The sequence below is a fragment of the Triticum aestivum genome, chromosome 7D (assembly GCF_018294505.1).
Source record: "Triticum aestivum cultivar Chinese Spring chromosome 7D, IWGSC CS RefSeq v2.1, whole genome shotgun sequence".
Lineage (NCBI taxonomy): Eukaryota > Viridiplantae > Streptophyta > Magnoliopsida > Poales > Poaceae > Triticum > Triticum aestivum.
Window position 1 is genome coordinate 3,928,727 of NC_057814.1, and position 23,551 is coordinate 3,952,277.

The 23,551-nt window shown below is 45.9% G+C and overlaps 1 protein-coding gene and 1 long non-coding RNA gene across 10 annotated transcripts in view; one reads left to right on the forward strand and one right to left on the reverse strand.

The window, feature by feature from the left end:
- The first annotated feature begins 535 nt into the window (after positions 1-535).
- Positions 536-7,776, forward strand: LOC123166555 (uncharacterized). 9 transcript variants are annotated; one of them, XR_006483594.1, is made up of 9 exons: positions 537-1,171; positions 1,536-1,764; positions 1,862-1,935; positions 2,044-2,190; positions 2,728-3,039; positions 3,121-3,493; positions 3,579-3,729; positions 5,417-5,572; positions 7,584-7,776. It is a non-coding gene; the product is annotated as an uncharacterized lncRNA (long non-coding RNA). The 9 variants fall into 9 exon arrangements; XR_006483595.1 differs by having other exon boundaries at positions 2,728-2,969; XR_006483596.1 differs by having other exon boundaries at positions 2,728-2,838; positions 2,920-3,493.
- Positions 7,777-10,120: 2,344 nt separating this feature from the next.
- LOC123166693 (uncharacterized) overlaps positions 10,121-23,551 on the reverse strand; it is a 56,356-nt gene continuing 42,925 nt past the window's right edge. Inside the window, exons 4-12 of the mRNA XM_044584489.1 lie at positions 11,559-11,693; positions 11,227-11,271; positions 11,062-11,141; positions 10,872-10,968; positions 10,682-10,771; positions 10,572-10,625; positions 10,428-10,493; positions 10,246-10,365; positions 10,121-10,141 (exon numbers count right to left, since the gene is read on the reverse strand). Of these exons, the coding sequence (XP_044440424.1) occupies positions 10,121-10,141; positions 10,246-10,365; positions 10,428-10,493; positions 10,572-10,625; positions 10,682-10,771; positions 10,872-10,968; positions 11,062-11,141; positions 11,227-11,271; positions 11,559-11,693 (708 nt within the window). The remainder of the gene's footprint in view (positions 10,142-10,245; positions 10,366-10,427; positions 10,494-10,571; positions 10,626-10,681; positions 10,772-10,871; positions 10,969-11,061; positions 11,142-11,226; positions 11,272-11,558; positions 11,694-23,551) is intronic.

Below are 23,551 nucleotides of genomic sequence, written 5' to 3' on the forward strand. Positions count from 1 at the left end.
CAGCCGCTCAAGGTTGGAAAGGTAGAGCTGAGTGTATGTTGCGTAGTGCTGGAAAACCTGCCTTCGGTGCTCTGTTTCTAAAGCGCGGTTAAGGGAACACTGATGGTGTATATATATAGTTGAGTTGTGAAGCTTACCTGCCGGAGACCCCTTGATGATGGACGCCGTCAATTCATTCTGTCTCTTGAGCGCAGGGCCTGGATTGCTCCAGCCAGCGAGGGTGAAGGCAGAAGATGGACAATCACAACTGATACATTGAACATATAAACCTCGCTAGGCTACCCGCCTAGCGAGGGCACCTGCGAGCGCCGACGACTCTGGATCGAGCGATCCTTTTACTGTGCTGCTTTTTACCCTGGTGGAAGCTGGTCAACCGTTGGTCTCTTTCTCACGCACGATCTCATTCTGGCGCTGGATGACTGGTGGGCTCGTTAGATTGTGGGGTCTAGCGAACGGAGAGTGGGCTGCTCATAGGTTTGAGTCGCAGTTTACTGCGTGCATCTGCCAGGAGGATAGAAACGTGGGGATGGGCTGCGTGCGTGCAGTAAAACCTAGCCGCCCCTCATCCCCATTCTCCCCCTCTCGCGCCGCTCATCCCCACCTCCCACGCGCCTTCTCGCTCGCCGCCGCCGCCGCCATGGCCTCTTCCTGCTCTGTCCTCATCCCTGGCGTGTCCCGTGCGTGAGAGGCCGCCACCTCTCCTCACCTTCTCCTCGCTTCCCGGTCTGAAGCGAAGGGATTGACGCGGCCGCCGGGGATGACTCCAGTTCATCGTCGATGGGAGCAGGGGAGCAGCAGCCGCCTCCCTCTCGGCCTCCCCGTCTCGTCGGAGCCGCCGCTCTCGGGGTCCTTCCCAGCCATCCGAGGATCTCCCATCCCATCCCGAGCCGGATTTCAGTGATAGGGGAGGAGAGAATCGACGATGCATCAAGGCGCCCGCCACCTCTTTTGCAGCACAGCACAACGGCCTCTGCAGAAGCTAAGCGGCAGTTGCCTCGTCTCCTTTTCAATCGCAACCCCTGCGACCTTTAATCTCAATAGCAGAGCCCTCAGTTGTTAGGGAAGGTGTGCTCTTGCTTGTGATGGTTGGCCACATCCCAGCAGTGTGTGGGAGCCGCTGTTTTCAGCCAGAGTTGGGTCTCCTTGCCATTCATCACCAGCCTGTCTGCAGGTATGGTAGCTCCTACTCTTCTATTTGATACTGATGAAAAAGGAGAGGCACAAGATGAAAAAGGAGAGGTCCAAATCTTCAGACCTTTGCTTCCGTAGTTTCACTGAACTGAACTTCTCTAAAATATACCCCAACCAGAGCTTAGTCTTAGATATTTTGTTTGTAATTTAAATTTGCTCAGAGTGATTACTCCACCATTACAATGATGTTTATAGTGACAAAATGATTGTATATGTATGATTGATTGATATAAAAGCTGGACAGTTATGTCGAACCTTTTATCTTGACATTTTCCTTTTATGTATCTACTAAAGATAAGGGAGAACCTTTTATCTTGACTGAATCGTTGTTTGAGAGAAAACAGAAAGACGAAGGCGATGAAGAGGATACATGAGCGGTCAAGTCAGCGTGAGGTGGAGAAGATGTGGCGTTTCTGTTGGCGGCGCTGGGCCAGCAACATCAGGCAGTGGACTACGGGGAGCTGCCGTGGGTGGTGGCTACAGTTTCCACGAGAGTGGGGTGGGGGTGGCACACGTGGGGGCGACGGCAGCAAGTGGATCCGCACCGCTGAGGTGCACAACCACTCTGAGAAGGTAATGACCTTGCTTGCTGTCGTGCGCTTTGCTCTTCTCTTCTTGCCCTGTTCAAGTGCTAATTCTTAATTGCTTGTTGGGGTTGATCATTGGTTAGACCACAACAGCAGAGGAGTGGGATCGGCGAGAAGATTGAAGGTGTTGCGGACCCTGATACTCAATTCCAACAAGGTCATGACCTTTTTTTCCTTCTTTCTTTGTCGGTGGATTTGCGGCTGCTGAGTTCGTGTTTGTGATGAAATTAATGAGTTAATGTTTGCACTGGTTTGCATGTTATAGATTAACAAGGCATCTATGCTTGACGAGGCCATTGAGTATGAGAAGCAGCTGTATCTGGAAGTACAAGTTAGTAAGCATGCCTGGATGCATGGTTGGATGATGAACTTAGATTGAGGGAGATGGTGGTCTCATCGAGGACGTATGCATGTAAGATCTCTATGATTAGGGCCCAATGCTCAGTTAATTTCTGAGTGATGGAGTTCGTCGAATAAATGTGAACCACATCATCGGAAGGGGTGTTATTCTAGCTTTAGTCGATGCACATTGTTCAGTTCATATATGATTCCAACGGCTTTACTTCCATATCACAGGTTTTCCCAAACCAAATATTAGTAATGCCACATGTATACGATTAGTGTCTATTCATTTGTTGTTTCCACTTCCATTTTATTGCCAGCAAGCAACATTGACCTCAGACATCTACTACTCATTGCCTTTGCTATACGGATTTATATAAAAAACGAAATTTAGCCTGCCATGTATGTGAACATTTCTTCTGTTACAACTTACAAGGGCTCTCCAGGCTTATGATCTTTCTAGGATAATTGATTGTTGAATCTGAAGGTATATAATCAGTTTCTTAACTCATGTATCTTTATGCATTTTTGTTCATCCTCAAAATATTGTTGCTTACTTTCCTTGTCCTACATTTTTGAGGTTGCTGAGGAGGTTCACTTCTTGTAGGCAGGGTAAAACTTGAGTCGCCTACAAATGATTTTGCCCGTTTGTTGAAGGTTTTTCTGGGCTTGTGCATGGCGAGCCCGCTGGGCTGCTTATGAGCAGTTTGCACTGTAGGTTGTCAAATCCTTGCAAGATAGAATATGTTTTTTGCATTCTGGGCTTACAATGGAGTAATCAACAGCTACGACCATGCAGGTATGAACTTTGTATGAGAGGCTAAGATAGGCATGGCGACATGGATCATGGTAGTTGGTTTTGCTAGATTTCATGTGTCTATCCATCCGTGCTATCTCCAGCAATGCGTATTTTTTCCATGTATCTCTCATTCTTCCATGTAGCTAGAGACTTAGAATAACCAACGGAACATTCTCAGTTTTGTGTTTTCGCTCTTCTCAGATTTTACGCTGGGTGTATAGAGATGTGCGGCACACACGGAATTCAGATTTCAGTGGGAATATATCATTGTGCCATGTTCAAAATTATAACTACAGAGAAGAATGAAATTTTGTGATTAGGCTGCTGTGGTGTTTCTTTTTAAATAAATGGCATGCTAACTTGCTGGTTTAATTTAGGTGTGTAGGATAGTGTCTCCTCTCCGTTGCAACAAACAACTTTCTCAGGTTTGTCCAGTGGTTTGATGCAGCTGAACCATAGAAGCAACCAATAGCTATTCTGAATAACTATGACTGTTCTCAGCTGAACCACACCTGTACTAGCTGAACCAAGGAAGCAACTTATGATCAAACCTGACAATGGTTAGCATGATCAGGTATGTACTTCTTAACTTATCCTGATTTCTGTTTCTGTTTTTTTTTTCTTTCGGTTTGTATCAAACTGATAGTGTTTGCATAAAGGTTGGAGGCGTTATTTCTCGTGAGGAGGTCTTTTTGCTCAGTCTTGGTTTACTAGCTTCATCCGGTTTTGAAGTGTCGGCATGGTGTAGAAGCCCGGTCAGTTTTCTTGGTCTATGAATTTAAGAATTAGAAGCAGCAGGCGGCAGCTCAGGTTAGCACCATGTGCACCTTGCATAGATGACCTACTCCCAATCCTCCTTACCTCCCCTCTGACTCCTTTATGCCTCAGAGGTTGCCCAGGCTTTCGTTCAAATTTGGCATGATTTTTTGGTACACATTACCCAACCAACGCCCTCCCTTTCAAAGGAAAATGATGATTTTTTGTACTTAAGTGTGTTGTGTGCTGTCTGTGGCACTGTGTTGGATTTTTAGAGAAAATATCATTGTTGCTTCACTGCTATATGTGGTTTGAGTTGATGCTCTGTTAATAAAGAAACAAGTTTAGAATAGGTAAATTTTAGTTAAGCCCCATTGTTTTGCTTTAGGCTATCCTTTGTATTTTCCTTGTCATGTTGCGTGCTTCATAGCATGTGTGTGGAAGCATATAAAAACAGCCATATAAACTGCAGTTGTAGTATCACATTTTTCTATCATAAATGTGTAGAAATTTGAGAGCTTAACAGGAGAATAGAATCAAGGAGAAGAATGAATGCTTAGTTTTATGCGTATGCATGTAGAAGCATCTCCTTGATCATTGATCACGGCAACTAGAAATCCATCATATATCTATACTATCTGCACAAGCACACATAATTCGGTAATTAAACTATTTATGGTTTCTGGGAACACCAATAGCTAGCTAATATATCTACTTGTTGAGTTAATGAGGTGACCAGCATGTCCATCTCTAAAAATACAGTAAATACCTATCCTGAAGTTAAAACTTATGTACCATTTTACCCTATTACCGGTAAACACCTATCTTAATAAGCGCATAGTTTAGAAATTAATGAACTTCACGGATAATTGTTCATGTTGTTTGAATCATAATTGGATGAGGTGTGGTTATTCTTAATTTTAACTGAGTGGTACGACTGCAAATTAACGGTAAGCTGTCGGTAAACGCCCTCTTTTTGGAAACTTGATAGTGCTCATTGGTTATATTGCTATATGCTGACATTATAATTCTCTGTTGACCTGCTCATGCAAATCCTACCTTTCCGGTCAGGTCACTACTACATGTTGGTTGACTGATCCTATCCCAAGATCGGTCCCCTCCTGAGCAATTTGATCACCAAATGCGCACGCAAACGCCTCCCTCCCATCCCCATCTTCTGCAGCGCTCGCACGCTGCTGCGTGGTGCGCTCCCTGAGCCACCCTCGTCGGCCACACACAACCTTACGACCAAACTTCTGTACCATTACTATATTACGGGTGTTCTCTGTTCTTAGCATTCTCTGTTAGTTTTCTATCTTTGGTCTTATAGTTATATTCTTTAGAATATCGCCAAGTCATGGCTGTAATCAAACATATAAATCACGCTTTGTTTAGAGTCAACAAAAGAATGGAGTAACAGGGCATGGGCTTCGTTTAGAGTGAACCAAAGAAAAGTTTTTTTCAGAGTAATTTTCAGTTCACTGTTTGCTTCGACTTTTGTGACTTATGATGTTTGGATCAAGGATTTCAAGATTTCCTGTTTTTATTATTGATGATGGAAGATGGATCAGATTTATGCCTGTTCTAAACCATTTATTCTTTGTTTGGGCTGTAATTTCTAAGTTCGCTTTCTTAGTAAAGAACTTAATAAAGCTTTGTTGCTGCGGACTATTTTATCTTTTCTTGGATAAGATTATATTCTTTAGCTCGTGAGCTGACCTATTTGTGATTTGTACCTCAGTTGACGGGATATCTCATAACTGAAACCAAGAACAACAAGTGCTTCGGTTCTGGTGTTGGCGACCCATTGCTTGAGGCGACATCGTGTGCAAGATTATTCTTGTGGAGGCCACTGGCACGGTGGCACCCTCCTCGGCCTGCTGATCCCATTACCCGGGTTAGCTTATTCCCCTTTCCTCATGCCTGATTCCTATTTTTGTGTTGCTCTGTTCGATTTGGAGTTTCCCCCATGTTCCATGAGATGCCTTGGCGATGGCTGAGGCCTCCTGTTAGAATGTGATTTATGTGGTGTTCACGGTGAGATAAAGTTCGAGGTCCATTTGATCCATAGTTATTCTTCCAACATATTTTGTGGCTCTCATAAAGTTTGGATGACATCCCGAATTGGAACTGGGCGAGGTATGTCATGAAAGACATTATATCAGTAGCACGGGCATTGGGCAACAAACTCACTGATGAGACAAAAGCCACCTTTTTCCTATAAACCTCGCTAGGCTACCCGCTATTCTGAGGCTCCCGCGTGCACTACCCTCTGTCCCGAATTATTTCCCCATTTCTCCTTGGTCTAAACTCTAAAAATCCACATAAGATTCCAGGAAGGTTTAGCTCAGCCAGATTTTGTCATGTATTTAAAACAAGTTCATGTATAATGTTTTATAAATAATTCAATTGTGGTAAATCAACGAGTCTATATTTGGTTTAGCATGGATTTTTGGGGATTCAATCTTCGTCTTTGCTAGCTGGAATTTGCGTCAAGAAATCTGATAGATAGCTAAGCTAAAATTTGTATTGTTGCACGAATAGCAATTGTAATTTCTTTCTCACCTTCCCTCTTTGCTCAGTCTCTATTTGACAAATAGTTTGATTGAGGTCAATCAATGAGTCTCTATTTCGTTTAGCATGGTTTTTGTGGGGATTCAATCTTATTCTTTGCTAGCTGGAATTTGAGTCAAGAAATCTAATAGATAGCTAAGCTAAATTTTGTAATTTTGCACCAATAGCAATTGTAATTTCTTTCTCACCTTCCAGCAAAGTCCCTATTTAATATGGTTCTATATTGGTTTCTTTAATCTGATACTTGTCTAAAGAGATCATTTTAAGTTCTGCTAATCACGAGTTGACATCAAAATTCCTTCGAGTCTCATTCAGTATGCCTTCTTACTATATTACCTAATTAAGTGACAATAAGGCAAAAACAAAGCTGAAGCATCAGAATGTGCCGTCGATCAATATTTTAGTTAGTAGATCGTGAAATTGAAAAGGTCAGTTTGCTCTCTCCAAGAAACATCATATCTTAAACCATGTTCACACGCGTCATCTAAACCTATGTGATGCCTCTTTGTTCAGTTTTGATGAGGTGTGTGCAGAGAAAAGGCAGCATAAAGTTGGTCCAAAGAAAATAGTGAATATTAACCTGGGAAGGGTGTGAAAATTGAGCTGCAAGGAAAACCGTAGCAACTTTTTCCTTTTTTCTCTCCTGAAAATTTATATACAATGAGAAAGTTCATATTAGCATGTGGCATACGTCATGAAGGAAGCTGCACTGAATGAGTCATGGGAAATCTGAAACTGCAGGTCGAACCTTCATCACCGCATTCGTGCCAAAGTGAGCTCAAATGAACCATGTGCTATCAGTCAGTATAATATCCATAGATATATCGTGAACCCTGTAACCAAAACTGTTATAACCTTTCCAAGATGCACTATAACTTTATGAATCATAATTTAGCAACTGAAGAGTGGACAAGAAAAAAACTCTTTAGTTTAGTTAGTTTGAAGCCAAATTCTAATCATACAACTGAAGCCGAAAAGATTCTATGGGGTCCAGCTCCTAATGATTGATGATGTACAATGTGTCTAATTCCAGTTCAAACGTCTTTCACTTGATTGGCTTGACCTCTTATTTTTAGATGGTATTAGTAGTCAGTCGAGCATCGATTTTTAGATGGTATTAGTAGTCAGTCGAGCATCTTGCATCTTGCATATTTTTAGATGGTATTAGTAGTCAGTCGAGCATCTTGCATCTTGCATATTTTTAGATGGTATTAGTACTTTAGTAGTCAGTCGAGCATCGATTTTTTCTGTGTTCACTGCAAGTTTTTTTTTTCAAAATTCATCTTTCTTTGTGCTAAATGTTCTTTCTTACTGAACCATCACTCCAATTGTAGGTTGCGTGTTGCGCCTAAAGGTTGGATATATGGTGATATGGTAATGCCGATTTGGGAAAGCAGGTTTACAGTGTGTATAAATTAAGAAAACAATTTATATTCTGTGATGTGATCACTGCATTTTAATTTAGTATATGCGATCCCCTCAAGTAGGGAAGTATCGAATGCACCTCTCTGGCAAGTGCACGCATAAGGGTACCATTTTTTACTCAATCGATTTCAAAACAAGGCATGAGACTAACATACACTCTTTAATTGCATCGTGTAAAGATATGTGGTGTGAGGGGAAGGAGAAATGTGGGAGCTCGTATTTTAAAGTGATGGCCGAGTTGACAACGAAGCCATTATTTGGGCAAGTATTCTTAAAACTGGAATCGCATGCAGTTTAATGACTATATAGTTGGTGAATCACTGTCAGTATACTGGATCTAGCAACTGGTGAGATCATGGTAATGTAGGTGACTGATGTTAGCAAAGTTTAAATTGATTACTCCTGGGATGATGATCTCCATCTCCTTATTGTGGACGTCGTGGTTCAGTAGTGGGGGCCTGGGGGCAACTCTCTTCCACCATGTATGTTGAATGCATTCCATCTGAAACAACGTTAAGTGCGTGCTTAGAGCAGGTAAGACAATTGTGGCTGCGTGGTTGGTTGACGTGTCGTGACGCTGGCCGATGCCATGCATTGCTGGATTGACGAGCTTCATTGAGCTCTATGCGATGGGTGCACCGATCCTATCTACTTCTGTCAAAGTTGGTAACTAAAGCAGTAAGTTAAGCTTGAAGGGAAGCTTCAGCCAACAACAATCTGCCATTCTTCTCCATGGTGCACGGTGCCCCCCACAACAAATGTAGCACATAAGCGGCGTCCATAAAAATCAGCGCCTAATCCAATGACATCGTTGCTCAAGAAACACCGTACCGAACACAGCCCATGACAACAAATGTAATACCAGAGGAAACAATACAAACCAGATCGCACGCAGGGCAAAGCAGCAGGCCGAGAAGACGCAGGGCGAGATGGATGACCAGAACAGCAACGGCGCAGCAGGCCGAGAAGACGCAGGGTGAGATGGATGACCAGAACAGCAACGGTACAGTTCGCGTGGACGGTGAAGCAACGCCCAAGGAGCAGCCGCAGAAGTAGCACCGACAGCCGGAACAACACGACTGCGGGGATCCTCCAGCCACAGCTTGGAACCGAGGCGTACCCAGCACCCCAAATCGCCAATCTCCACTCTTCAGAGCTGTGCCGAGTCGCTAACCCGTTGAGAAGACACGCTCACAGGGAAACCCATACACACACCCGACACGCGGCTTGGACCAGCAGCCAGCCGGAGATTAAAGCTTGCTGAGAGGACACACACACACACCCGACACGCTGCATGCATCAATGCGCATCCTGGGTCCTTGCAGCCACAAGGCGACGAGCGCACTACAGCTCTACCTGCCTACACATGGTCACGGGCGGACGTGCCTTTTTCTAGACCATGGCTCTCGTGATTTTTTAGTGGGATGGTAGTATGGTTAATAATACAACAATCTGTTATAAGGCGTGTCGGGTGTTTTTATGCATGGTGCAAGAAATAAATCATGTCATGAATTCAAAGCATGGTTGAAGGCTATATCTGAATACCCCTCTCCATTTTTATCTTTTATTATTTTATTTCTGTTACAGACATTTGAAAAATTATATGTACATGCAGTAGGATAGTTAGTACTGTTTTCCCTTAAAAATATGTTCAGAAGAGTGTCTATTTTCCTGGAAATTCAAAAGAGTATGTTACCTTCAGCTTCTCCGATGCACACTCTGGACATTCCGATCTGAATGAAATTAAGGGAGGAACAGGCAACCACTTCGCTTTGGCACAAGTTGAAATTTTCAAATATGTTTTTAATAGAGAAAATTGAAACTATGGAATTTCCAATTTCCTTAAAGTCTGAATTACCGGAAGTTTTGAAATTTCAAAAGTTCTAGAAATTCGAAAAGCTGGAGTCGGATTTTCCAAAAGTTAATGGAAAGACTGACCCAGGGATGACTTTCCTAGAAAGGAAATAACATCTGGTAGGAATTGGGCCGCTGAGGAATTAACTGGCGGGTGACCGCCAATTAGCAGCGCCAGACCATGAGCTCAACTTCTCTTCTCAACAGAGACAAAAGGAATTAGATCATCTATCACCTAGCAAAAACCGTGTGTAATTCTCGGGTTACCCCCCTTTGTGGCAAGTATCGCACGCTGAACATTTTCTGAATAAATATATATACCTCAAAAAAATATACATATCTTGGACTGAGCTTATGCACAAATTCAGATCCTAGAGATTCCCACTTGTCTCCACATCACATGAGTTGGACAGAGAAAAATATCATATTTTCTATCAACAGCTGCTATACTTCGTTGGCTCAAGGTTCGAAATCCAGAGGCATCTATTCTTTTTGGAAATTCGGTAGTGTTATTTTCCTTCAACTTTTCCAGTGTACACCTTCGAGAGATCAAGCAAAATCAGCAGCGGTTCCCATCAGCTATCACGCTTGACTACACTGTAGTTTCGTCACCCTGCAAAACATAAATAGCATTCTCCATCACACAATTGTCTGCTTGGTTACTAGAGCTCTGCCGAAGAGCTATGCTATGCTTAGAGTTTATCCACGTTTACTAACCTTGTTATGTCTTATGTTCCAGCAGACTATTACAGAGGAGGAGCTGCCATTAGTTGACAGCTCGACCACCAGACCCAACCGCAGCAGCGTCTCCATAGCTTTGTCGATAGGCATTTCAATCTACACTTAATGATTTCATGACAACCAGAGAATACATGGATATAAGGTGTCAGACTCCCCACCTTCGCATTAAATTTCTCATACATAAACTGCTCGCACATATCTCTGATGCTTGCGCGAGAAGACACCTGCACGGATTAAATCAGGCCAAGGATTCTGTAAATTTAACGTGACAAGTCTCGAGTACTAAAAGGAGCAACACATACCTGATACTTATTTCTGCCGAGTAACATAGCATATGCCAAGAGTGCTTCCTTATACTATACAGAAAGAGACAGTGAGGAAGTTTACATACTTAACTCACTGAATGTGCTACCTGTTGTTGCTCGGAAGCATCTACAAGAAAGTATACTGAACCAAAGCCTCTTGCTAATGTCTTCTCATAGAGCGTCTTATTGACAAGAAGCTGGAGAAGAGGTATTGATGTCAAATAAACTATCGTTTGCAAATTGAACCGCATAAATTTTCCTTTATTATCAAAATATAGAGCAACATAAATGATCCACCTGGTATCTATCCCTGGTCTGTTTGTAGCCCAGCGTAACACGGAACACCAGTATTGCAAGTGCAGTAAAAGCAGCTAGATCAAGAAGGAAAGCTGACCTACATTACGCGGAAGAAATGTAAACAATGTTACTTGTTTTGTGAAAATAAGAAAGAATCCCCTAATAATACTGATGCAAATTACATACTTACGGCGATGAGGCTAAACTCTCGAATTTGTAGTTGACAACATATGCCAACAATCCTATTACTGTAGCTATATCCAGCCTTACCTGTATTTTTGAAGGAAAACAGTATCAACAAACCAAAATGCAGGAAGAAGAAAAGAGAAAGAAAAAGAGTTCAAGAGCGAATTACTGTATCAAGGATGCGGAAGGACAGCTTTTTGTGAGGAAAAACCACCTGCATACAAGGTTCATATGGCAGTTACTTACTATGGTAATATTTGGCAATATTCTCTTAATGCAGAAGATGTGCATTTTTCTTGTGTTTTCCGAAACAGAAAGTACTATGATGCTAAATATATTCTGAATAGTGCATAGGCCTTTAGATGCAACTTCAGTACTGAAATATGCATCAAAGTTTTTTGGCCAATTTTTCCATCTTGATGACCATAATAGATAGGGATTATGAGCAATGTACTGCAGATGTTGGTAAACCAAATGCATCCATGAGACTGATGCACTTACTGGCAGATCTGGGATGGGTATTTTCTCGTAAATTTTCAACTGTGGCGGCAGCATCTGCCTCTCAGAGCTCTCCTTCTCATTACTTTGAGCAGAATCATCAGAATAAAGTATGATCAGTTCTTCGAATGCTGGTTCCTGTCAAATAACAAAATGGAATTATTTATCTTCTTTGTATACTATTTTGATAAAGTAACATTACTGTAGCTTATGAGCATCCACAGTAACCAGAAAAATATTAACAAATAATCATCTGAATATTGTTAGTTTCCTGTAAAATCAAAATATGTCTCGGGTAATTTGGGTAAAGGTTGTGTCCATCATATGTTTGTTACAATTATATTGTTTCTTATGCTTCACTATTCAAGGTGCTTAATGGCCATATGTAAGACTACAGAGTGCACGCCAGTTCTATAATAATGCTCAACTATTTCACACAAACTACTCTACCCTCTCTTTTTTCACACAACATGGAGAATACTTCACAATCATAAACTACTCTAATCTCTCTTTTTCACACAACATGGCGAATACTTCACAATCATAAATGGACATTTATATTCATCATCAGCATACCTGCAGAGTAGACTGGGCAAATAGAATGCCGAAAGAAGCTTTACCGAAAAAGGGTTTCCCCCGTTTTGTATTCCACAGCAAATCACCATTGTACACATCGCAATGCTGGGGCGAGCAGCACAAGAAGCCCAAAGAAAAAGAAAAATAAAAAATACCAACAGCGGCAGCTCGACAAAGCGCGGAAGACCCGCGACCACTGCGCCCTCTGGAAACAAACCACCACAGCCCGAGGCTCCGATCTACCGCGGACTAAGCAACACCTTCAAGAAGGGATGCGACGCCGATGATGCTGCTGCCCGAACAAGTCCTAGGGTTTCCCCTAGTACGCGGAGGGAGGTGGGGGATAGCTACTCCCGACACCCTCCAAGAAGGGATAGTGGCACCCGCCGGTGTCACCGCATCGGAGCCGGACGAACTGGCAAGGATTTCTCCCGCATGCCAAACCCCACCAGCCAATCGGAACCGACCAGCCAAACCACCGCCCAACTATGCGCCATCACGGTTGCGCCGCCACCAACACCGTCTCGCTGCGAACACCACCACGAGGCCAAGAAGACCGGAGAGAAGATCCAGGCGACGGGAGCAGCAACATCAAGGCCGAGCGAGAGGGAACCACCTCCACCGCCGTCGTGCGGTAGGCCTGCGCCTCCGGTACCATCGCGGTAGCCCTCCGGACACGGCAGCGGGGCATACCAGGCCACCCCTAGCCTGGTCAGGCCCGAAACGGGCCCGCTAAGCCCCACCGGCCATGCTGCAGCAAGCTGGCCTCGACGCCGCCAGCACCCCGCCGATCATCGCCGCTCGCCACCGCCTCCTGAAGGCCACGCTGACGCCACTCTTGTCGCCGGCCCGCCCCGAACTAGATGGAGCTCGAAGGGCCCAGATCTGGGCCGGTCGGGCGCCGCCAGCCCGCGCCGCTGCGCTGCCCCGCCGCCAACGGCGCCGCCGCCGCCCAGAGCTCGCCCCCGCCTGCGACAGGACACCCTGCCGCCGCCCAGGACCGCCGCCGCTTGAAGACACCGCCCGGAGCCGCTCCGTCCCGCGCCGGAGAAACCCTAGACGGGGAAGGGCCGGGGGCCGCCGCCACCAACGTCGCCCGGGCCAGGCCCGAGGCGGGCGCCGGCGTCGGCGGCAGGGAGGAGGAGGAGAGAGGGGGACGCGCGCGGGGAAGGAGGGGAGGCGCGGCCGGCCGCCCGCGGGGGCGGCGCGGTCGCGGACGAGAGGAGCTCTACTGCATATATGGCTCCGAAAGAAGCTTTCACTATCTCCCAAACATTGTTGTCACAAGATTCTCTGCTTGCTGGCTCTATGCATCCCTGCTGGTGGTAGCCGGCAGGAGCATATGCTTGGCCAGACTTGTTTTCTCTCTCTGCTGTTTGTCACACCGAATGCTATCATTATTGTGGACGATATGCTGCTATGTTATTCCTTAAAATAAATAAATCTTGGATATTGCAAGGAAACTTTGAAGCTCAATTTTTCTGTGTGGCTTGCTTGTGGAGTACTGTATCTCAACTGAGCTTAGTTAGTGTTAGCAGAAGTGGTTGGAAAGGTAGAGCAGAGTGTATGTTGTGCAGTGCTGGAGAAGCTGAGGAGCGCTTGTGCCCTTGTGTGCTCTGTTTCAGAAGCGTGGTTAAGTGCACACTGATGGTCTATATATGTACGGTAGTTGAGTTGTGAAGCTTACCTGCTGGGAGACCCTCGATGATCCGTCAATTTATTCTGCCTCTTGAGCCCAGGGCCTGGATTGCAATTTGCAAACCCCATGCTTCAGCCTACAATTATCAGCGAGGGGGTGAAGGCACAAGGCAGTGGACAAAGATGGGACAATCAGAACTGATGCATACATAGATACAGACTGCAATTATGTTTTGTTCCATTATATGTGATGATAGTGGAACCTGATCCAATTTCGGTTTGTACGGAAAAAAATGATACAGACTGCAAGTGCTTAACTGTAGCTCTGTTTTCTCAACTCTGAATATTTGGCTGTCCCTTCCTCTGCTTTTGCTCTGTTTTCTCAACCCTCAGTATTTGCATGTCCCTTCCTCTCTTTTGCTCTGTTCTCTCAACTCTGAATATTTGGCTGCAGTTTCAGGTCTGTTTCATGTGTCAGGTTCACAGCGGCTGCTATCTACCCTCTCTTTCTTTTTAACATGGAGAATACAGACTAGACTATGATATTCAGATACAGCGCTGAATCGACAGTTTCAGGAACCCTAGCTAGCTACTCACAGTCCACAGACCCAACACTTACACATCAATCAGCGAGGACTCCACCTGAGCTCTGGGACAGGATGGTGCCAGCACCGGGCAACCTCAGCCGCCACCGCCGGAGAGAAACCCTTCGCTCGCCACTTCTCCGCCATCTCTATCTCTCTCGACCAGAGAGACACCCGTGTGTCAGCGGCAGATGTGCTCGCACGAATCGTAGCGTGGATCCAACGGCCACGAAAACTCCGTTGCTGCTCTGCTATGGCTCTTCTATTTTAAGGGAATGGGAATCCACAGAAGTTTGAGTACCATATAATCACCAAAGCGCTCATGACACTATGCCATTTCGTGTTTCACCAGCCAAACACAAATTAAGCTTTAAATTTTGATTTACTTAATGTTCCATTAACAAAATACTCATGACAGTATGTAGCGACCAAAGTGCATCAGCTTAAATTTGATTTACTTGATGTTGCTGCAGTTAAATTTAAACTGGGTAGTTTGTAGTAAAATTGTTGTTTGTGCCCGGCTGTACGTCAACTAAGATTTGTAAACCTTGCGTGGTGTGCATCTGATTGATCGACGAACCACATATAAACCGAGCTTAAGCTGTGTGTGTTTGATGAAACAAGAAATGTTATGCTGTTACGAATGCTTTGTTAAATATATGGTACGGTACCGAAGAGTTTGAGTGGATAGTCTTGTGGTGCTGCCATCATAGTAGTACTGATATATTCTTCTTCATGAGGCTGGCTTCTGTCATTCCGGCTGATCCGTGATTTGAATTTACTCTAGTAGATTTCACTCAGAATCTGAAGAACATCGCACATTCAGTTTGGATTCATGGTACATGATTTGGCTCTTCCATCGCATTGCCGTTCGTGATGGCCTATATCTTCACTAGCATCTCCACAGTACCATCAGGCTGCAGAATACGGTCCATCTCCAGGACCAGGAGAATGTATATTATGTCACGCCTTTTTTTTTGAGACAAATATTATGTCATGCCGTTTTTTGTCAGTAGCTGTTATTTTTTGTTGTGATTTGGATTCCAGTAACTTTTGACACACTCCCCGGTGTTCTCGTGACATTTCATCTTCAACGCCCTACTTTTACTGTCAGCTACTAGTATTTCTGAACATCAAGTTCAGTGTTGAAGACTGTTCGAATCCTCAATTAATAAAATTCTAAATTCTCGGGTGGAAGGACAAGCCACTGCTCTCCGCCTGGCATTGATAATCTCCGTTCATTAGCATTGTTATGATGATGGTGTGTTTTGTGACCTGCAACTTTAAGTTTTGTTCCGAATTGACAGTTTCAGACTATCGTTAAGAGAAATAAGAACAGGTTCATTCTTTGCCGGCCTGCCCCCAAGGCTGTTCAAATTCTGAAGATATCAAATGGTCCACCGAAACTGACTTGTGCATTTCAACATTACCAAATCTTTGGTTATTTTCATAATCTCCTCAGTGCACTACATTCATCACCCAAGGCGAAATACTTCACAACGTGTCCGAGATGAGACCGATCGTACCTAGTGCCCTGCAACGCGTTGATCGGCTCAGCACAGTCACTTTGGAGGCTCATCCAGGGAGTTGAGCAGTGTTCTGCAGGGCTATGGTGTTCTTCTCTGATAACAAGAAGCTCAGCTTCGACTGCATCAGCATATTTATTTATGCCCTAAATGTGAATATTTGTAGTGCTAAAGAAGCCTATGGACCACTTATTCCTTTTATGCCCTGTTTCTAAATGTTTGTTGACTGTGGTTAAGTACTGGTGTCGCACTTAAGAAGTAATCTCCAATATATCTGGTGTCACACTCAAGGCTAGAGCAAATATGTGATGTCAGACTGTCGTGGCGAGATCCCGTCCTAGAGCTTGAGTGGAGTCTGCGGCTAGTTAGGTTCCTGATGCAGTAGATTTCACGCCCTAGATTGAGTATCTTGGACGTATCACGCAGTCTAGTGTGTATTCTCCTTGCTAACGACAAGACAGTTATCAGCCGCCATTAACGTGAGAAGTCAGCATCTCCGTCTGTGATGTGGTTGACCTGACGCTTGAAACCTCAAGCTAGAAGCACCTATTCAGAGTCCAAAAAGCAGAGGATGCTAACCATAGGCAGGTATTCAGGGTTCAGAAAGCAGAGGAAGCACAATTGCAGTCTGTGTCAGTGTATGCATCAGCTCTGATTGTCCATCTTCGTCCACTGCTTCTGCCTTCCCAAATCTCTCTGATAACCCATCGAGTCGAGTCGGCAACCTGACGAAAATGGAGTCGCTGGAACTCAACAGCCTTTGCAATCCTGGACTGGACCTAGTCAAAAGGAATTATTTGCTGTGGTTAGCCCCAACCGGCTGGCATCTCTTTATATTGATTAAATCAACTTGTACAATAAGGAAATACAATGGGTATACAACACGTACACGTATATATATATAAAATACAACTCTAACACCCCCCCTCAATCTAAACCGTCGTGAACAAGGTTGAGATTGGAACTAAAACGACGAAGTGTGAGCTGAGAAGTAGGCTTCGTGAATACGTCAGCCAACTGATCGCCAGTGGAGATGAACCGAACATCAAGAGTACCCAAAGCAACCCGCTCACGCACAAAGTGAAAATCAACCTCGATATGCTTCGTGCGGGCATGAAAAACTGGATTGGCAGATAAGTATGTGGCACCAACATTGTCACACCACAACACCGGAGGGCGAGAAAGAAACACACCAGGCTCCTTCAGCACCGACTCTATCCATATAGCCTCAGCGGTGCCATTGGCCAAAGCCTTGTATTCTGCCTCAGTGCTAGAACGAGAAACTGTGGGTTGCTTGCGAGAACTCCAAGAGACGAGGTTGGAGCCAAGAAAAATGGCAAAACCGCCCGTAGACCGACGATCATCAGGACAGCCCGCCCAATCGGCATCAGTGAAAATACTTAGTCCCATAGAAGCGGAGCGCCGGAAACGCAATCCAGTAGACACAGTACCTCGGATATAGCGAAGAATTCGCTTCACTGCCTCATAGTGAGCGGTAGTAGGCTGTGACAAGTATTGGCACACCTTGTTAACAGCAAAGGACAAGTCAGGACGTGTCAGAGTGAGGTACTGGAGAACCCCAACAAGACTCCTGTACTTGAAACATCCTCAGAGCTCAACGGCTGGCCTTGATCTCGAGACATTTTGTCGGAAGTAGACATGGGAGTAGTAACAGACCGACATTGCTCCATGTTGGCCCGGTGCAAGAGATCAAGAGCATATTTGTGCTGACAAGACCAGACCCTCAGAATTATAAGTGGCCTCAATTCCAAGAAAATACTCCAGGCGCCCAAGGTCCTTGACAGGAAAAGAACCAGAAAGAGTGGTAACCAGTTTCTCAACAGCAGCCGAAGAGGACCCACCCAAAACAATATCGTCAACATAGACAAGCATATATATGATAACCCCATGATGATCAAAGATGAATAGAGAGGTATCAGCCTTGCTAGCAACAAAACCGAGCTGATGAAGCTTGTCACTCAAACGGGCATACTAGGCACGAGGCGACTGTTTGAGACCATAGAGAGCACGCTGCAGCTTGCAAACATGCCGAGGGTACCGTGAATCCTCAAAACCGGGGGGCTGCTGCATATACACTTCTTCAGACAGAAAACCATGAAGGAAGGCATTACTCACATCAATCTGACGAAGGCACCAACCAGGAGAGACAGCAAGAGAAAGCACCAGGCGAACTGTGACTGGTTTAACCACAGGACTGAAAGTATCATGATAATCTATACCGTACTGTTGTGTGAAGCCCCGAGCCACAAGCCTCGCCTTGTATTTATCAACAGAACCATCGGGGTGGAACTTCGTTTTGAAGATCCATTTGCTGCCAACAATGTTAGTACCAGGTGGACGGGGTACCAATATCCATGTTTTGTTAGCCTGAAGTGCCTCGAACTCAGCCTCCATAGCAGCACGCCAAGCTGGCTCAGAGAGAGCAGTACGATGAGATGCAGGCTCCACCATAAACGCCCGACGACGATAGGGATCATATCGAACCGTGCCATCCCGATACACCTTGGGACGAGAGATATCATTGCGCCGTCGCGTGATGATGACCCGTGCCGGTTCAGCAGCGGGAGGCGGCGACGCTGGTGGTGTAGACGACGTCGACGAGGGCAAGGAAGCGGCCTCGTCACGGGCCGGAGACGGGCCAGGCGAAGCAGGCCCGTCAGGAGCCGGCGAGGCAGATGACCGCGCTGGCGACGGAGAGCGAGACCGCGGGCGGAGGTCGACGACCAGGACCGGCGTATCGGCCTGGGCGGGGTCGGCACCAGAAACAGCACGAGAGGCCGACCCGGGCGAGTGGGGCGTGCCTGTATGCGAGCCGGGCCCAGGCGTGCCAGCGGAGGCAAGCAGAGGCGGTGCCGATCCGGGAGCAGCCTGCGTGCCTGCATGCAAGCGGGCCCCTGGCGTGCCGCTCGAGGCATGCAGAGGCGGTGGCGCTGATGGAGCAGGGACATCGAGCGGCGAAGTTGACGTCGCGGGGACCTGCACAGGAGAACTAACAACAACAACAGGTGCATTAGCCGGTAACAAGGTAATGTCATAATTACGCGTGTCGGTACTCTGAGTAACTGGCTCATCTGACGGAAACGACACGGGAAGGAGTTGGGATACATCAAAAGTGGTACCGGGAGTGGCATAGGGAAACACAGTCTCGTCGAACACGACGTCACGGGAGATGTAAATACGACCAGTGGAGCGATCAAGGCACTTATAGCCTTTATGCATAGGACTATAACCAAGAAACACACACATCCTAGAGCGAAACTCGAGTTTACGTGAATTGTACTTACGCAAACTAGGCCAACACGCACAACCAAAAGTGCGGAGAAAAGAATACTCCGGAAGCATGTTGAGGAGGCGAAAAACAGGTGTGGCATTGTGGATAACAGGCGTAGGCATCCTATTGATGAGATAGCAAGCAGTAAGAAACGCCTCGTCCCAAAACCGAAGAGGCAGGGAGGAGTGTGCGAGGAGGGCTAGACGCGTCTCAACGAGATGACGGTGCTTGCGTTCAGCTATACCATTCTGTTGGGAGGTATGTGGACAAGACACACGATGAGCAATGCCGGTGCGCTGAAAATAAGCATGGAGACGGTGATACTCACCACCCCAGTCTGACTGAACAGAACGAACCTTAGCATTCAAGAGACGCTCAACATGGTTTTGAAAAGTGTAAAAAATGCTCTCAACATCAGATTTATGCTTGATCAAGTATATCTAGCAGTAACGACTATAGTCATCAATGAAGCTGACATAGTACTTAAAACCCCCGGAAGATGGCAAAGCAGGCCCCCAAACATCGGTATGAATAAGCTCAAGTGGTGATGTAGAAACACGAGTAGAATAATTATATGGTAACTGGTGACTCTTAGCACGCTGACAAGCATCACACACAGAGGACTCGTTGTTTGGAGAGCACAACAATTTATTGGAGCTAACAATGGTATGAACTATTTTATTTGAAGGATGACCAAGACGCCGATGCCACTGCTCGTTAGTCAGCCTAACGCCGGAAGACGCATGACGTCCAGAGGTGACGGCGCGACTGAATGGAAGAGGGTAGAGGCCGCCACGACTCCTACCGCGAAGAAGAATTTTCTTCGTGAACTTGTCCTTGACATAGAAAAAGAATTTATGAAATTCAACAAAGATTTTATTGTCAGAAACAAGACGATAAACGGAGAGCAAATTAGTGCTAAGGTCAGGAACAAGAAGAATGTTTTTAAGTTCAATTGGGGCAGATGAACCAGGTAAACGAGAGTGACCAACATGTGTAATAGACAAACCTGCACCGTTAGTGACTTGCACTTGATCCGTGCCATTGTAGCGCTCCTAGATGTTCATCCGGCTCATGTCGTTGGTGAGATGATCCGTGGCGCCGGTGTCGAAGAGCCAAGGTTGACTGGGGGCAGGTTGGGAAGAGGCAGAATTGCCAGCACGATTTTCGTCGTACTGAAACGCGTGGTTGTAGCGTTGTTTGCACTGCTCGCGCCGGTTGTTGCGCCTGCCACCGCCGTTGCCCTGTCCTCCTCCTTCGCCGTTGCCACCACCACCGCCCCCTTGGTTGGGGCGGTTGTTATCAAGGGAGGCCTACTGGCCGCCGTTGTACTGGCCGCCTCCGTGCGAGCCAGTAGGACGACCCCCGCCGCGGCCGTCGTTGGTGGTGTCGGCGAAGATGCGCCCCCCTCCACGGCCGTCGCCTTGCCATCCCACGGCATTAGCGGAGGTGGAGAACTCGGGGGCGAAGGCGTTCTGCTCCTTGAGGGATTCGCAGGAGAGGAGCATGGAGTAGAAGTCCGACAGGCTGAGGTTGTCAGCGCCGGCGGCTGCCAACACCGTGAGAGAGTGCTGGAGGGACTCGTACTGAGGCCCGAGACCGACAACGATGTAGTCGATCACCTCAGCATCGGAGAGAGGCGACCCCACCTGGGCCATGGCGTCCGCGAAACCCTTCATCTTGTGAAAGTAGGCGGCGGCGGTGAGGTCGTTCTTCTTTAGCGTCGAGAGTTGACACTGCATCTGGCGCACCCCGGCCCTGTTTTGCGCCGAGAACATGGACTCGAGGCACGCACACACAAAGGACGCGGTGGTGCGGCCGATGACATGGCCGAGGATCTCCTCCGTCATGGAGCCGGCGATGATGCTGAGAACACGCTGATCCGTGTAGAACCACAAGGCGTACTCCGGATTGGGCTTGGTCGCGGCCTTGGCACCGTCTCCTTCGGTGATCGTGGCCGGAGGGGCTCCGTAGGAGACGTCCAGGAAGCCGTACCAGCCCTGGCCGGGGATGTTGGGGACGACCTGCATCTTCTAGAGAAGATAATTGGTGCGATCTAGACGCACCGTGATGGTGTTGAGGTTCTGGCCGGTGGGGGCGGAGATGATGGCGCCGGCGGGGATGGATGGTGCGGAGGACTGGGACGAGGTGCTCGAAGTGGAGAGGGCAAGCTGCAACGCGGCGGCGGTGTCACCCATCGCGTCGAGGTGCTGCGGCGGCGGCAGCGGGGAAAAGAGACGGCGGCGGCGGAAGCGCGTGAGCGAAACCCTAGGTCGGATCGACCCGCTCTGTATACCAAGTCAAAAGGAATTATTTGCCGTGGTTAGCCCCAACCGGCTGGCATCTCTTTATATTGATTAGATCAACTTGTACAACAAGGAAATACAATGGGTATACAACACGTACGTGTGTGTGTGTGTGTATATATATATATATATATATATATATATATATATATATATAAATATAAATATAATACAACTCTAACAGACCTCGGTTCGAAAGACAGACAGAATCAACAGCTCTGATTGAGGGAATTGACTGGAAATAGTCCGGTCAGTGCTTATGGAGCGTGTAAACTGCCCTTATCTAGCATCACAAACGGCAGCTGAAGTAAGAAACATATAGTGCTAAAACATTAAGATCCTTCATTTCTTTTTAAATGCTAGGTATATTAGAAAGTACATTTAATTTCAAACACTGGGTATTCATAACGTGGAACGCCATATTAATATGGTGTAAAATCTCTGCGTCCAAGTTTGATGAGCTTAGCACTTTTGCTGGAATTTATTGAAGCATCCTGGGTTTTGTGGTGATGGTCTTTGCTATGTGGACACCTGCAGATGGAAGCATTTTCATGAACAGAAGATTTTCCAAAAATTGTCGAGGCGTGTTCAAGGCCAGTTCGAATTATACGTGGGAAGCAAATTGAGTCTGCTTGGGAGGTACTGGCTGCTTTTACATAGACACATACCAACTCAACTCAGTAACAAACTCAGAGTGCAGCTTGAGTCATGAACTAAGCTTGCTGATGCAATATGCAGGTCGACGCAAGCGCATTCGAGAAAGAAGAAGAGAAGGCATTGTGGAGCGCCTACTTGGAGGCTGCCAATAAGATCCATCCTCGTACACAACTCTACTATTCTTATTTCTCAAAGCTACAGGTTTCAGATCTGCAGTTCACTGCCATTGCAGGAGTCGATGTCAAAACCTTCGCCAAGGCCTCCCTGCTTCTGATACAACCCCTGGAGGATTTCTTCAACAATGTTTTTGTCATGGCGGTGAGCATAAATCTATGTGTTTTAAGATCTAGCACGATTCATTTCATTTTACCACTTGACAGTGTATATATGCACGTACATACCATACCTTTGCTAATTAAACTTGTATGGTGATGGCCCATGGAACAGGAAGACGAGAGGATCCACAACAATCGGCTGGTGCTGCTGCAAAAGGTTGCGAGTTTGACCAAGGGGATCGCCGACCTCTCGGTTTTACCAGGGTTTTAGTTAGCCTTGGAGCGAGCAGGCGGTCGAGTTAGAGGGTACGTCCCATTTTTGAGCTGGTGTCCTCAAGTTGGAACCATTTTTTAATTTTTTTACAATTGTTACTGTTCATTCATCTGGGGGAAAATTACTGGGTGAAGAATGAGAATGAAATTGTAAAACAGGTCCTTCCATGGCAGTTGGTTCAGTTCCCAGGGTTTCTGTATTATTATGTTGTTTATGCTAGTTGATTAAATGCATTGTCTTCTTCTGTGTTGTGTTGCTGATATTATTTGGAATCCTCTTTGATTGGAGGATGGTGTCCCAGGAAAAACTTATTTGGCATTCACTTTGATTTTGCCAATTTCAAGCAGATCAGGTGGTCGGTCCCTCATGTTGATATTAGTTTGTCGGTGTATAATTTTTCTTTTAAGAAGATTGAAACATTTGCAGCTGGCCTTCTGTGTTGGTTCCTGATCATTTTGGTCAATCTTTTGGTAAAATACACTATCAGTTAGCTTTTGCCGGGTTGTTGTAGTAGTATAATAATCTCGTTTAGTAGCGTACGTAATTGTTTTAGTAAGGGCCTTCCCCTTACAATGGTAGAAGAGAAATCCTAAGTGCAGCTATGTAATATAGTGATCTAAACCATTTTATATTTCTTTATAGATGGAGTATGTATTAAAATGAAATGTTGCTTCCTACCTCTGGCAACAATAACTGTGATGTGACTTGCTTTTAGCCGTGTATGATATGGTTGCATGTAGTATAAAAAGTGTAAGATTCTTAACATTTCTGTTGGACCTGCCTACAATGGTCCATGGTAAGTCTGTGGAGTTGTTAACTTAAAGTAGTAACGGAACAGAAAAAATAAAGAGAGATGTATAATATGTAG